At 39.3% G+C, this 14,684-nt stretch overlaps 1 protein-coding gene across 3 annotated transcripts in view; it reads left to right on the forward strand.

Moving 5' to 3' along the window:
* Positions 1–419: 419 nt before the first annotated feature.
* PPP4R4 (protein phosphatase 4 regulatory subunit 4) overlaps positions 420–14,684 on the forward strand; it is a 109,182-nt gene continuing 94,917 nt past the window's right edge. For all 3 annotated transcript variants that reach the window (XM_081292951.1, XM_081292952.1, XM_081292953.1), the window contains exons 1-2: positions 420–701; positions 1,961–2,034. In XM_081292951.1, coding sequence (XP_081149077.1) covers positions 579–701; positions 1,961–2,034 — 197 coding nt within the window. In that variant the 5' untranslated portion in view covers positions 420–578. The remainder of the gene's footprint in view (positions 702–1,960; positions 2,035–14,684) is intronic.

Consider the following 14,684-nt stretch of genomic DNA (forward strand, 5'->3'; position numbering starts at 1 on the left):
GAGCAAGGGTGGGCCCAGCGTCAGCCGCCCGTTAACTGCGGTGCAGTCCTAGCAAGAGTTGGAAAGTTATTCTCGCAGGTGAAGCCAGAACCCAGCCCGCCCCCTCTCCCCTGTCCTCTTCTCATTGGCTCAGCCGCCCGCGCCCCGCTCCCGCCCCCAGCCCGCCTCCGCCAGCTGCGCTCCGCGCACGCGCCGCGGGGTGGGGCGCTCGGTTGGGGGCGGGGGACGGCCCGGGAGGGCAAAGAGGTGCGGACTCAGAGAGCGACGTTAAGCGGCAGTTGCGTCCGGCCGCGCGCGCGCGCGCGCATCGCCCAGAGCCCGGCAGGGGGCGGGCCCGAGGCGGGCTCTGTGGAGACTCGCCGCCCCTGGCCCCTCCCCTCCCGCACCGCCCCGCCCCCTAGACCGTCCCGCCCCGCCCCCTCGGCGGGCCGCGCTCAGGCTCCCGCCGCCCGCCAGCCGCACGCACGGTTCCCGCGGTCGAGAGCGGGAGAAAGTCCTGCTGGTGGGCGGCGCGGGACTGCGCGCGTCCGGCATCCCGGGGCCGCTTCGGCCCGGGCGGCGAGGGGTCCGGGCGGTCCATGCATCCGCCGCCGCCCGCCGCCGGCGTCGCGATGGATTTCGGTCAGAACAGCCTGTTCGGCTACATGGAGGACCTGCAGGAGCTCACCATCGTCGAGAGGCCGGTCCGCCGGAGCCTCAAGGTGCGCCCCGCCGAGAGAAACTGCCCCCAGGCGCCCGGCCAGCCGGCCCGAGCAGCCCGCCGCCCTCAGTCCTCCTCAGCGCCGTCGCCGTGTCACCCTAAGCCTCTCTTCCCAGGCCCCTTCCTCGACGCGGCCCGGCTCTTCAGTCGGACCCTCAGCCCGGGGACGGGCCCTGGCCCTCCCCGCGAACCACTGAGCCCTGGCCCCGGCCTCCCCCCGCGGCGTTCCCCGCGGCAGCCGCGGCCCTCGGGGCGCCCCGCCCCCGCCCTGCAGGGGCTGCCCCGCGGCCCGCGCGGTCCGGGCGGCCGCAGCCTCCTCCCCGCGTCCCGGCAGTGCCGCCCAGGTTCTGGCCCCGGTCCCCGAGCCCCAACTCCTCCTGTCCCCCGACGCCCATCCGCTCAGGACCCTCACTCCAGGCGAGCTCAAGCTGGGTCCCCTGTCCCCAGGGCAGCCCTTCCTCTCTTCACGTCCCAGTCAGCACCGGTTCCCGGAGTCCTCTCAACCCTTCGCTCCCGTCCTGAGTCACTGCTCATCCTCTCCTCCCAGCCTCTCCAGGACTCCAGCTGGGACCCCGCTCCCCAGCCCCGGAGGGAGTCAACCTTCCGCCTGCTCCCTCCACCCCCACGCGGTCCCCCGCCCCGCACAGTCATCTTCCTCCCAGCCTCCCGAGGTTCCAACCCCCACTGCTGGAAACCTCGTTCGGGGACCCTCCTCCCTCCTGGCCAGTCTCTTAATAGCTCGGTTAGCGCTTCTCACTCCCACCTGCCGCAATGTCTGGAACCTTTGATTTTCTTCCAGCTCCAGAGTGTATTCCCTCCCACCCCCAATATCTCGTCCCTTATATTCCCACGGGGCTGCAGTCTTCATTCACCCCTCCCCCCTTTAGCTTTTCCTGGGGGGTAGAGTCTTGGAGGTATTAGAGATGAACTGTGTTTATAAATATGCATGTGATACATGCATAAATATCATATATGTATATGAAATTGATTTCACCAAGGTTCTGAAGCTACGATGTGATTAAGCTGCAGTCTAGAACCTAGAAGAGTAAATGCAGAATAAACCAAAATACCCCCTCCCCATGAGATCACCCAATTAGAGTTCTTTGTGGTTAATGTTGCCAAGAATCATCAGACCCTTATCTAGTTTTCAATGCTTAGTTGGGAAACTTTTTCATTAGTCTGTAGTCTGTAGAGGGTCACTTGGAGGTGGGCAAGATTGACCAGTGTTTATGTGCCTAATTTGTATTTTACCCTTGACAGACACCAGAAGAAATAGAAAGATTGACAGTTGATGAAGACCTCAGTGACATTGAAAGGGCTGTTTATCTGCTCAGGTATTTCCTAGTCTTTCAGTGAAATTGCTGTTCTTTCCTTGTGGTGGCATAGATGAATGCTTTCTGAAATGTCATGTTTCTTTTGTGTTCAGATTTACTTACTAGCTTGAAGAGAGTACTTTCACATGCATAACAATTATGTTATGAATTGTATTAGGTATGGATTTAGGAATTTGAGAACTGAAATCAAATAAGTTTTCTAATTTATGCAATATTGCTTTGGAAGAGAATGACTAATGGGTTGATTTGAACCTCATTCTTCTTTCTTTTCCAGCTTTGGTTTTGCTCACATAAGATACAATAAGTTTAGATGAGACTTAAGAATATACAGTGATTAATTTTTAAGTTCACTGTAGAAGTTAAATATTATGTACCATTTACCATATTGAAAACAATTTCCAAATATGGATTTTCTGCTTAGGACATCCTGTCTATATTACTTTTGCTATGTGAACGTTATAATCTTGTCAGTTTTTTTTTAATTTAATTGAGCCTACTGTCATTAAGTTTCAAACCATCTCACAGGCTTTACAGAATTTTTTTAAGGCAAATAGTTACTGCAAATATTCATAATATTTTTCTGAATTATTTTAAAAATTGTGTTACAGATTTAGCTTCTTAAAAACTGATAGTGGACATTAATTAACATATTGATGAACATTCTTCAGAAATGGAAATTTTCCTAAGGCATTTTGTGTATACTTATTTAAAAATTTTCCTTAATTTGCACATTTTTTTTTCTCTTTTGGCAATTTAATCTTTACTTTCGTTTTTCAGAATCAGATTTTGGAAACTGGTGTTAGTTACTCTTTGGATATTTGTTATCCTTGCATTTTTAATTTCGATCTGTTTTGCCAGTTTCAGGTGCTGGCCAGTTTCTTGTCTCTGTTTTGTTTTAGATTGTGTTTTCAAACCCATGTTATTCATTGAATAACTCTATAAAAAAAATTCCCTTTCCAGGACTTCCATTTTTAAATTATTCTTTAGCCTACTGGAGGCTTCTTGAGTTTCTGCTCTTACTGTAGTCAGAGCCTCAGTGTGCTTACCATGTAGGCAGTGCCCATCGACATTCCAGCCTTCAGCAGTGCCTCTGGATCTCAAGCTTCATCTTGATATTGTTACCCCTCACTCCCTGCTTTTGGTCATCTATGGTAGCATGGTCTCATCATTCCTACTTATTTAAAAGAAAACTTGTGCCTATATTATGAATTCTCAGTTTGTGCTTTTGCATTAACTTGGAGACTAATGCAACTTTTAATCATTTTGATATTTGATTGTATCATATTTGAAGTACTTTATTCCTTATAATGAACATGATTAAAATGGTGAGTGATAGATGTCAACATTTGTCTTTTCTCCCAGGTTTTCTTTTTTTAATTGAAGTACAACTGGTAAACGTTTGGATAAATTTAATACACAGCAGTTAATGATTTGAAATAACCTCTACTTACTCCTCTTGAATCCTTTTCTTTAGTATAAACACTGGCTTGCTGTTAGGAAATGGAGTGTCTTGCTCTCCTTACTTGTGATAGCAGATACCTTATTCTAGATATCAGTGATAAGTTTTCTGTTTTAGGAAAGCTTACTTGTTTTCTCTTTGCTTTTCTTGTTGGTTAGAGAACTAGGTTGTCTAGGTTTTATTTTTCAGACATAGAACATAAGTTTCACTTAGTTCTGAAACTTACAAAGCCCTTATAGAGACAGATGGGTCCTCTGATTCTTAGAGAAGAGAATTTTAAAAGAGATCCAATGTCTACTTTAGTTTCTTGTGGCTCACCTTCCTGTAAGGAGGGTTCAGGGTGCCTGGGTAGGGGAACACTAGATTGGTTGTCTGGGTTCCCTTGCTGGGTTCTTCTTTGGCATTTCCAGCATCTCATCACCTCCTGGGGAAAGTGGGATTTCACTCTCCTGCCAGACTGCCTGAAGGTTCTTTCTTCCTTGGGATTCAGGGGAGGGGGTGAGTTGTCTCACAGATGTGTTCCAAACTGCCTCTGTCACAGCCTTCTCATCCACTCTGTATTGATAGCTTTCTATTTTAAATGTAATTTATTCCATTTAAATAGTTTGTTCTTTCCAATGCTATAGAACCTAAAACTGACTCCTACTTTTTTCAGGCTCATTTTTGAGTGCTTTACCTTTCCCTTGTATTAGATATTTAATATTCATATATATGTGAACGTTGTATATGTATGTATTTGCTATCTGCTTTTGTGTCAGATTGTTTCTTTAGTTCTCTTATTTTGCATATTAAAACTCTTTAGGAATATTATGTTAAATTAGAACTTAGAGTCAAATGTTTAAACATCAGCAGGAGAAATGCTTTATAACAGTCAAGAGTCTGATAGCACTTAAACTGAGTCCAATATCTAAAAACAATTATGTACAGAGTACTGCCATCTAATGAAAAACAAATGACACTGTTCATTATCTTACCCTAAAATATGACAGGTCAGTTATTAATGCCATTTTCACAATGAAGTTTAGAACATTACGGTATTTGAAGATTTGAAACAGATGAATTTGTGGTTTTGCATAATTATGGTGCTGATATACCCATCTGTGGCTTTTAGCACGGAAGCAAAACAACTTCCCTAATAGTCACAGCTTGTGTCTTAGTCAAAATCGTGTTACAGCATCTTTTTCCTGTTCTCTCTCTTCTGTGTGATTTCAGCATATATTTTAGGAGTGCACTCACAATATGTGAATAATTGTATTAGTGTACGTCTTTATTCATGTATCTCTTAATTGTCTATCAGATAAATTCCAGACCCCTAAGCCTGGCTTTCAGAATACTCCATAAATGATTCCATCTTAGATGTGCAATGTGAAGTTCCACTAGTCCCTCACTTTTTAAAATGATTACATTGAAATGTGATTCACATTCCATATAGTTCACTCATTTGAAGTATGCAGTTTAGTGGTTTTTGGTGTATTTCACAGAATTGTACAGACATTACCACAATCAATTTTTGAACCTTTTTGTCACCCCAAAAAGAAATCCAACCTCACTTCCCAACTGCCAGCTTTTGGGAACCACTAATCTGATTTCTGTTTCTGTAGATCTTCCTATTCTGGCCATTCCTGTAAATGAATTATAATAGGTGACAGACTTCTTTTTCTTAGCATTTTGTTTTCAAGGTTCATCCATGTCATAGTATGTGTCACTACTATATTCCTCTTTATTGCTAAATAGTATTCTGTTGTATGGGTATGTGGTAGATCCCCTTTATCTGCAAAGGATATTTCAAGACCTTTGGATGCTTGAAATAGCAAGTAGTACAGAGCTCTATAATTTCATACTTTTGCCATCTTCGTCTTAATTAAGTACTTACAAGACTCAATTTGAGGTACAACCATAAAACTAGCTAAAATTTCCTTTTCCTTCTTTACAATTTCATGGGTAGAAGATTCCTTCTTAACTTTAGTGCATGATTATTTTTATTAACAAGAACTTTCACCTTTTCACTTAAAGGAAGCACTTTTTGTCTTCTCCTTGGGATATCTGAATTGCCAACGTCATTACTCTTGTGCTTTGGGTCCATTATTAAGCAAAATTAAGCATTGCTATACTGCAAGAGAGCACTGGACGATGAAAGATTTCATTGAGGTGGCACACTATTTAAATCTTATGGATTGTTTATTGCTGGAATTTTCCATTTAATATTTTCAGATTATGGTTGTCCATAAGTAACTGAAGCCCTGGAAAGCAAAACCTGGGGTAAGAAGGGACATTTTGCTTAAGCATTCTTCAGTGGTGGACATGTGGCTTGTTTCTGCTCAGACCGGCTCTTTTTGAAACCGTCATGCTGCCCTCAGATACACTGTGGTCATCCTCAACTCTGCCTTCTGCATCCTGGAGTACTGTTTCATTATACCTGCCAATGTTTACCATCCTTGGGATGCAGCCACAATCCTGTACTGCCATAAGGAAGCCACATGGATGCCAAGCTTCTTTCAGCTTCCATATCACTTTAGTGACTGCATCCCTCAGCCAGCAATTAATCATTGCTTCACATTCCTTAACTCATGTGTATATGTCCATTTGCTTTAATAGATTGCAAACTCTTGGGATATAATCCATATTTTTGTACGTTGTTCTTTTTTTTCTTGCTGTGATGTAAAGGTAACTCTTAACAAAATGAAATGTATTTAAGTTAACCAACTTGAATTAAACAATTTCTGATTTTTTTTTTTTAAATTGTGGGCAGTAGAATCAGACAGATTAAAGTCTTACCTACTCTATTATTCATTATCTTTGTGAGCCTGGTTTTGTCATCTATAAAATGGAAATAATAATCCTCCATGAGTGGTTGTATTAATTGTAGATCATCTGGCATACAGTGCATACCCAATTAAAGTTAATTCCCTTCTGTCTCCTTTCCCTGCTTTTTTTTTTTGTTACTTATGTGTTCAAGGTATGTTTCAAACTCTTAAATAGGATGATGGCACTAATATTTCCCTCAACAATTTAATAAAATAATAGGCAAGTATTTTAACTGAAGTTTGTCATGTATATCCATTAACTTCCTTTGCTAATAGTATTTATCAGAAACTAGAATCTTCACAAGTTATAATGGAGCATTTTTAACAGAGTGATGGTAAGGTCAGCCTGTTTTACAATTTATATATTCTTATAAAAGACCCTATCTTAAGCAATATTTGCCATTTATATTATACATTAAATTGTATATTGTTGATTGATTAACATACCTTATCTAACCCATGTTTCATGTTGCTTACTTTAAAAGTTGCTGAGTTTTAAACTGTTTTTCACTTCATCCTGTGAATTTTCCAAACATTTTTCCTTTGTCTCCCATGATCAGTCAGGTGTAGTAACGTTTATAATTGAGAACGTTTTTTTTCCTATTTTTCTTTCTTTTCTTTTCTTTTTTTTTTTTAAGGCATAAGTGCTCCCCCTAGTGATATGGCAGAGTAAGCTTTCTGCCACCAGATCAGTGGACATAAATGCAGTGTGTAAACTGGAGTTAGGCCTCATTACATCTGCTGTCCCTTTGGGGTGTATCTGAGGCCAGCATGATTGTTTCAAAAAGGCAAGTAAAGTATTTTAACTGAAGTTGTCTCACTGAGCCATCAGTGAGGCATCCAGGGAATGCCAATGGGCAATTTTCTACTTGTTTAGCTTTTGACTGCTTTATCTTTAAAAATGCCTATCCCTCTTTCTATCCCAAAGTAAACATTTGTAGAAAGAACTCTTTTTGTATGTGCACCATTTTGAAATTGTCTCTTTTCTCATGTTTCTTTTATTTTCATTATGATCTTGATTTCTGTTTTCATTCCTTCTGCCTTTTTGTAATGTTTCAGTGAGGTATGGGGTGTGAGTGTGTATGTATGTGGTCTGAAAGTGTGAGAGAGAGAGTGTGTGTGGTCTTAAGTGTCACCATTGCCTGCTTAGTTCTCTTTAGTGATGTATGAGAGAAACCCCATTTGAATACTTCTCAATTGAGATGGATAGTTGGTTAGTTAATCCCCAAAAAATTTTTTTTAAAGTGGGGAATAATATAAATGACACATATCTTCAACATTTCATTTTAATGTAAAACATAAATTCTTAACTTTTTTGCTCGTCTTTTTGATGTAGAGCCTTGACCTTTCCTTTTGAGTGTGGCTCTAGAGATTACAGTTCAGAATCATCTTTCTTGCATAAATCACCCCTAGATGGCATTTACAATGCCAGGTTCAGGTTTCTGTAAAGTTGAGTGAGAATTTAAAGATGCTTATGAAAAAATCTGAAAGTACGGTACTGTTTTTATAATTTTTTTGCTTGTCTTACAAGTTAAGACAACTTCTTTCTTATTAGTGGATTTCTCTGATAATTTACTGAGTTTTTAAAAAATTTTCAACTTAGTTTTCCTAAAACTAAGTATTCATATATATATATATATAGGTAGTATTTAGTTATGTATCTGAAAATTCGAGTGAAATTGAGAAGAACTAGTTGAGGAACAAACACAACTATCATTTAAACTTAACTAGTGAGAGCAGAAGTCTGTGGACATTCTAGAAAGTGTGCAGCCTCTTAGCCGCCAGCAGGGGAGTGGCAGCTGCCACTAGCAAGGGGTTGGAGAGAGCTGCTAATGGGATGAGTCTTTCAATACCTTGTTGCCCCTTTTCCTCAGAACATGCTCTGTGATGCCCTTGTTTCATCCTTGATATTCCTTCCTTACTCTCCAGTGAAATTGGTCCTAACATCTAGTCTGTCCCCTCCCCACCCCCATAAACTTAAAAGAGAAGTTTGGAATTTCAGTTAAAGAGGTACTTTCATGAGCATATTATTTTCTGTTTATAAAAAGCAAGCTTTGAGCATATGCAGAAATGTGCACAAATCATAAATATACCGCTTGTTGAATTTTCAAAAGTGAACACATCTATGTAACTAGCATCCAGATTATGAAATAGACATTACCTACTGTGTTCCACCTAGTAACCTCCCTTGTACTCCTGTTTGAGTCCTTCCAACTCCTTGTACAGGGTGACGACTCTCCTGACATCTGACACTATAGATTGACTTTGAGCTTTATCTAGTAGGAACCATAGTCTGTACTCTCTTGTGCCTAGCTTCTTTTGCTCAATATGTAAAAAAAGAGATTTATTCTTATTGTTGCATGAAATAATAGATTATTTTCATTGCTATATTGTATTCTGTTTTATAAATATGCCATAATTTCTTTGTTCTTCTACTGTTGATGGGTATTTAGCTTTTTTCCAGTTTTGGGCTTTTCTGAACAGTGTTATAAACTTTTTTGCATAAGTCTCTTATCAAATACATATAAAGGTTTATTTTCATTATTTTCCTAGAGGTAGAATTATTGGTGATAGCATATTTATATGCCTAGTTTAAAAAAATACTGCCAAGCAGTTTTCCAAAATGCTTTTACCAATTTCTACGTCAGCCAGTAGCATATGAGTGGTCCCTGCAGATATTTTCTAGGAAACTAAAGTGACATGCTTTCTGGTGTACAGTAATGAACTTCCTACTAAATAGCCTTTGGGAGTTTTTGTTTTTGGGGCATAATTTTCTTACATTGTCACTTTTTTTCCATTTTCTAAAAGAAATGGAGTTTCTATAAGCTTTTATAATTACTATTTATACTGCTAGACTATTGGCTAGAGGATTCTAGGTTATAAGGTTGTCTTTTAGGATAAGAAACCGCAACAAAGTGGATGTTGGAGTCCTTTACCCATTTCCAGAAGTACCACCTCCAGTTCCTGTACTTTAATGATTTCAAGAGTTTTTTTTTTTTTCTTTTTAACTGCCCAAATTGTCATCCTCTGTAAAGGAAATACTTGCCTTTCTACCTAGAAATTGCAGGTATCTTCATTTTCATTTTGCTTGGACAGAGGGACCATTGTTTCACATGCTGAGAGGCGGATGTAATGGATTTCTGTGGTATATCTTTCATTATTGTTAAGGCTGAGTTATTTTCAGTTTTGGCAAACTCCGAATCCCCAGTTTTGGTAAAATACTATGTCTGAATATAGGGGGTTTGGGGATCGTTTTCTGCCTCCTTTTCTGTGTCTTTTGTTCTGAGAACAACCATGGGAGGCATCTGTTCCTTTTTTGTACTGGCTGAAGCTTCAGAAGGCCCTCTTTGTGCATCAGTAGAAAGCAGAATGCTCTCATGGGAACTGCAGGAAAAGCTTAAAAATAAAAAGTGCACTATTTTCATCAATGTAAAAGTGACCCATATAATGCCACTGCAGAGGCCTAGAGTTTAATAACATGATATGATTATGAGAGAGCTGAGCAGAATTTTCATTTTGTAAATAGAGCTGTTTGATTACTTATTTAAAATATATATTTCTACAATAAAACCATTAAAATGAGTGATTATACATATTTGAATAAAGTATGTGTTATTATTTAGCTACAATAGAGCTGTATCATATATGTGTTTCAGTGTATGCATATATGTGTGTGTGTATATTTATTTTGATGAGTAACTAATTCATACCAACACTCTTGGGAAGTAGCTAAGTGAGACACAGGAAGACTGAACTTTATTTTAAATCATAGCTAATTTGTTGCCAGTAAAAAGCTGGACTTACTTTGGTTGGCTCACAGCTTTAGGTTGAATTTCTTAGAAATTAAAGTGTTAACAGTACCAACTGGTAAATATCACAGCTCTCCTTTTATCAGGGTTACATGAAAGAAATTAAACCATCAAATAAGATCTACTGACCTTTTAAATCTATGTATCTTTCAACTTGGATATTTTGGTTGTTACATATCATTGGTGGACTGGGTTGGCCATAGGAAGCATGGGGAAAGTGTTCAGAGTTCTTCAGAGTCACCACTGTCCTCGCTTGTATATAATAATCAGGTCAGAAATAATTGTGAAATCTGTTATACCTTTGTGTATGATGTGCCCTATAATGTAATTTTCCCTCCAATCAGAGATTTAATAATGGAAAAGACTCATAATGCAAATAATAGTTCTTTGCAGTGCTTATTGAATACTGATGTGTAGACACCTCTAGGGAATGAGTGGCACTGTACTAATAGATGCTGTATTCAAGGAAGTGCTTGTTTAAAGAAGCAAATGCATTTTCCTCACATTTCTGCGGCATAGGGTCATCCCCAATTAGCAAGTCTTTTGGGCATTGAGAAGCAATAATGTGTTGTGTTGGAAATACTTTATATGAAGATGGACCCAGAAGTATTCTTGAGGACTGAGACTCACTCATTTCTTTGACAGACCTTGGGTAAATTGCTCATCTTCTCTGAGCCCAAGTGTCCTTTCTAAAGTTGTAGTACTAATACCTACATTGTAGAATTTCTGAGAAGATTGGAAGAAGTGTAAGCAGCGGGCAGAAGGTGTGGTCCAGAGTTAAGTGTTGGTGGAGGAGAGTTGTTACTGTTATTTTAAATCATCATTTGCAGTTCAGAATGTATTTCACTTTGGATATAAGGAAATTCCCTGTGCAGAAACTTCATGTAGTTATAGTTTTCTCACCATATGATAAATTGGGAAATCTAATCCCACCTCTAATATTTTGAAAATAACTTCTACTGAGGTATAATTGAAGTAAAATAAGTGCATAGTTTGTTGAGTTTTGACAAATGGATATGGCTTACATGACCAGCATTCCAGTGAAAATATAGAGCATTTTCTTTGCCCCTAAAAAATCAAATCACTGGTGTCCTTTTGTAGATAGCCCCCTACCCTGTTCCTAGGCAACCACTGATTTGCTTTTTGTTCCTGTTGATCAATTTTGCCTGTTCTAGACTGTTTTTATATCTCTTGGATAAGTACCTTAGAATGAAATGCAGTTTTTTCTTTTTTAAATGGTTTTGTTGAGGTATACTTGACATCTAATTATATATACACGATTAAGTAGATTTCCATATGTATAAACCTGTGGAAACATTATGATCAGATAAGGAACATTTCCATCAGCCAGGAAAGTTACTTTGCATCACTTTGTCATTCTTTTACTCTTTTCCCCATTGTAGACAATGACTGCTCTATAAATTAGTTTATAGTTTCTAGACTTTTATGGTAGGTATTTTTTGTCTAGCTTCTTTCACTCCACATAATGATTATATTTTGAAGTTAATCCATAAAATGTTGCATGTCAGTAGTTTACTCCTTTTTATTATTGATAATTATTCTATTTTATGGGTGTAACATTTTTTTCATTCATTGGTTGATGGACATTTATGTCAGTTTTTTTTTTTAAATGGATGTGACCATCATGTGAAGCTTTTTTTTTTTTTTTTTTTTTTTTTTTTTTTTTTTTTTTAATTGTGCTGATATTACCTAAAACTCATAGCTGGGAGCAGTGGCACATGCCTGTAATCTCAGTGGCTGGGGAAGCTGAGGCAGGAGGATCGGGAGTTCAAAGACAGCCTTAGCAACTTAGCGAGGTCCTAAGCAACTTAGTGAGACAGTCTCAAAATTAAACAAACACACAAACAAACAAATAAATAAATGGGCTGGGGGATGTTGCTTAGTGTATAAATTCCCCTGGGCACATTCCCTGGTACAAAAAAATATTATTTATTATTAAATTGTCTTTGGTGCAAGATAAGAATGATGAAATACTCATGAACATGTGAATTTTTGGACTGAAAAACAGGGTACAGTGATTGTGTGGTGGCGGTGATTATATGGTGAAATATGGTATATGGTTAATACTTTTAAGAAGTAGCTAAGTGGGTGGGGAGGTCAAGGTTGGAGGATCTGAAGATCAAGGCCAGCCTGGGCAACTTAGTGAGACTCTGTGTCAAAAAAAGGGCTGGTAATGTATCTCAGTGCTTTCCTAGTATGTGCCAAGCTTTGGGTTCAATCCCCAGTCCTGAAAAAAAAAATTAAAAATAAAATAAAAATTGAAATAGCTAAACTGTTTCCAGAGTGATTATACATTGTTACATTTCTGCCAGTAGTGTTCAGGTTGCTCTGTCTACTCATTAGCACATGGCATTTTAGTTAAGCTACTTTAGTGGGTGTGTAGTGTTTATAATTTGGATTTCTCTACCAGTCAGGGGAGCTTATGTATGTTTATGTATGTTTATGAGGCAGACATATATCTTGTTTGGTGATGTATCTGTTCAAATCTTTTGTGCACCTTTGGATATACTTTGCAAAAATTTTCTTCTGGTTGGTAGCTTGCCTTTTCATTTTCTGAAGTGTGACTTTTGAATTTTAAAGGTCTTTAATTTTTTTTTTCAATTTGCTTTTGTAAATTTCTATTTAGAGACAGGGTCTCACTAACTTGCTTAGCACCTTGCTAAGTTGCCAAGGTTGGCTTTGAATGTGTGATCTTCCTGCCTTAGCCTCCCAAGCTGCTGGGATTATAGGCATGTGACATCACACCTGGCTAAGATCTTTAATTTTGACAAAGTCTAATTTATTGATTATTTTCCTTTATAGTACTTTCTGTATTGTATTTAAGAAATCTTGGCCAAACCCTAGGTCACCAAGATTTTTTTTCCTGTTTTATTTTAGAAATTTGCACATTTTAGATTTTACTTAGATCTATGAATCAGTTCCAGTTAAATTTTGCATATGCTATAAGTAGGGGTTGAAGTCCTCCAACCCCACCTGACTTTAGTGTGTAATAACAAGGGCCAGATTGTTATTGTAAAAATCAGTGTAGGGCTGGGGATATAGTTCAGTTGGTAGAGTGCTTACCTCACATGCACAAGGCTCTGGGTTCAATCTCCAGCACCACACACACACACACAAAAAAAAAAAAAAAAAAAAAAAAAAAATCAGTGTATATGACTTCTATATCTGTGATAACATTCTAGTCACTGATTTCCTTCGGTACTGTTACTGGTGCACAGACAAGGATCTCCAAGGGGTCCCAGGTGGTTCAGGTTCTTAGCATCTCAGGCAAAGAATTGAACTAGATGCCAGAGATTGGCAGGCAAAGCAGAGGTACATTGAAAGTGACAGTAAACTCTTGGGAGCTTAGAGTAGGCCCAACTGCTAGGAACTAAAGGGCCTGTTTATACAGAAGAGCTGGCTTTTATTGGGCTGTGCTAGTTCTTCCCCTTCACCCTGGGTGGATTTGGGATTGATTGTCAACTTGATTGACAGTTGAATTTGATATAATTTCTTCTCTACTACCCTTGCTTTTCTTCCCCCCCCCCCCCCCTGGAAAATGTGCAGAGGAGGAGCAAACTGAAGTGCTAAAGATATGTTAACTAGCAACAAGTTAACTTTAGGTCAGTCCCTCAGGCTATTGAGTATGCCCTAGATTGGGGACTTTACTTTTAGGGGCTTGAATTTCCCTGTGATAGTCTAGCTTCTTCCCTTTAACCACAAAATGACCCAGTATCCCCTCAGAGGAAGGGGCTTCAGGTCGAGTGTTGGGTGGGGGCTGACAGCCCTAAGGGGTCATCCCTTCCCCTGTCCAGTCTACTACTTAACACTACCATTTTCCAGTTTCTCCCATTGGTGGGCAAAATGATGGGCTCAGCCTGATAGAATTTAAAATTTCAGTGCTGATGGAGATGCCTGCAGGGCAGAAACTGCTTGCATAGTTTCAGAGCCTTTTTAAGAAGGGTCCTATATAAGGTATTTATAATTCAGAAATTGCCTGTGTTTTATTAAGGACTAAATAAACAACATTATAATGTATAATATTATTTGCAATAATATTATAATCAAACCCAAACCTTTCATTTTGCAGAACTGAAAAAAGTTGTAGTTAATATTTCTTTTCTTTAAAGAGTTTTGTACATTGTAGATTTTGCTTGAAAATGTTTTTGGCAGCATAAGTTCCATGTTTAGCATAAAAATGCTTATATATTTAATTATGAAAAATGAGACTGAGAATTCTCATTTGGTAGGTTCTTTTGGTAGTGTTTATAAGCTGAATTTACTTGATAATAAGGTTATAAGATTTTTTTTTGGTAGGGTTTGTAAACAAAATTTGCTTAAAAATACAGCTGTGAACTCTATTTGTTTGAAAAGAGGACGATCTTGAAGAGGGAAGGCTTCACAGAAGGACAGCCTGCTGGGGAGAGAACACCTCTCCTCTGGCTCTGATTAGGGGAAGGAGATGATTTATACCTATGGATGGAAGGTTCTACTTAATCATGATGTAAATATCAGATACTCCCAGTTTTTAGCCTCTGACATTACTTAGATGGTGCCATTATTTGAGATAAGGAAGCT

The sequence above is a fragment of the Spermophilus citellus genome, assembly GCF_964194105.1.
Source record: "Spermophilus citellus genome assembly, chromosome: 4".
Classification (NCBI taxonomy): Eukaryota; Metazoa; Chordata; class Mammalia; order Rodentia; family Sciuridae; genus Spermophilus; species Spermophilus citellus.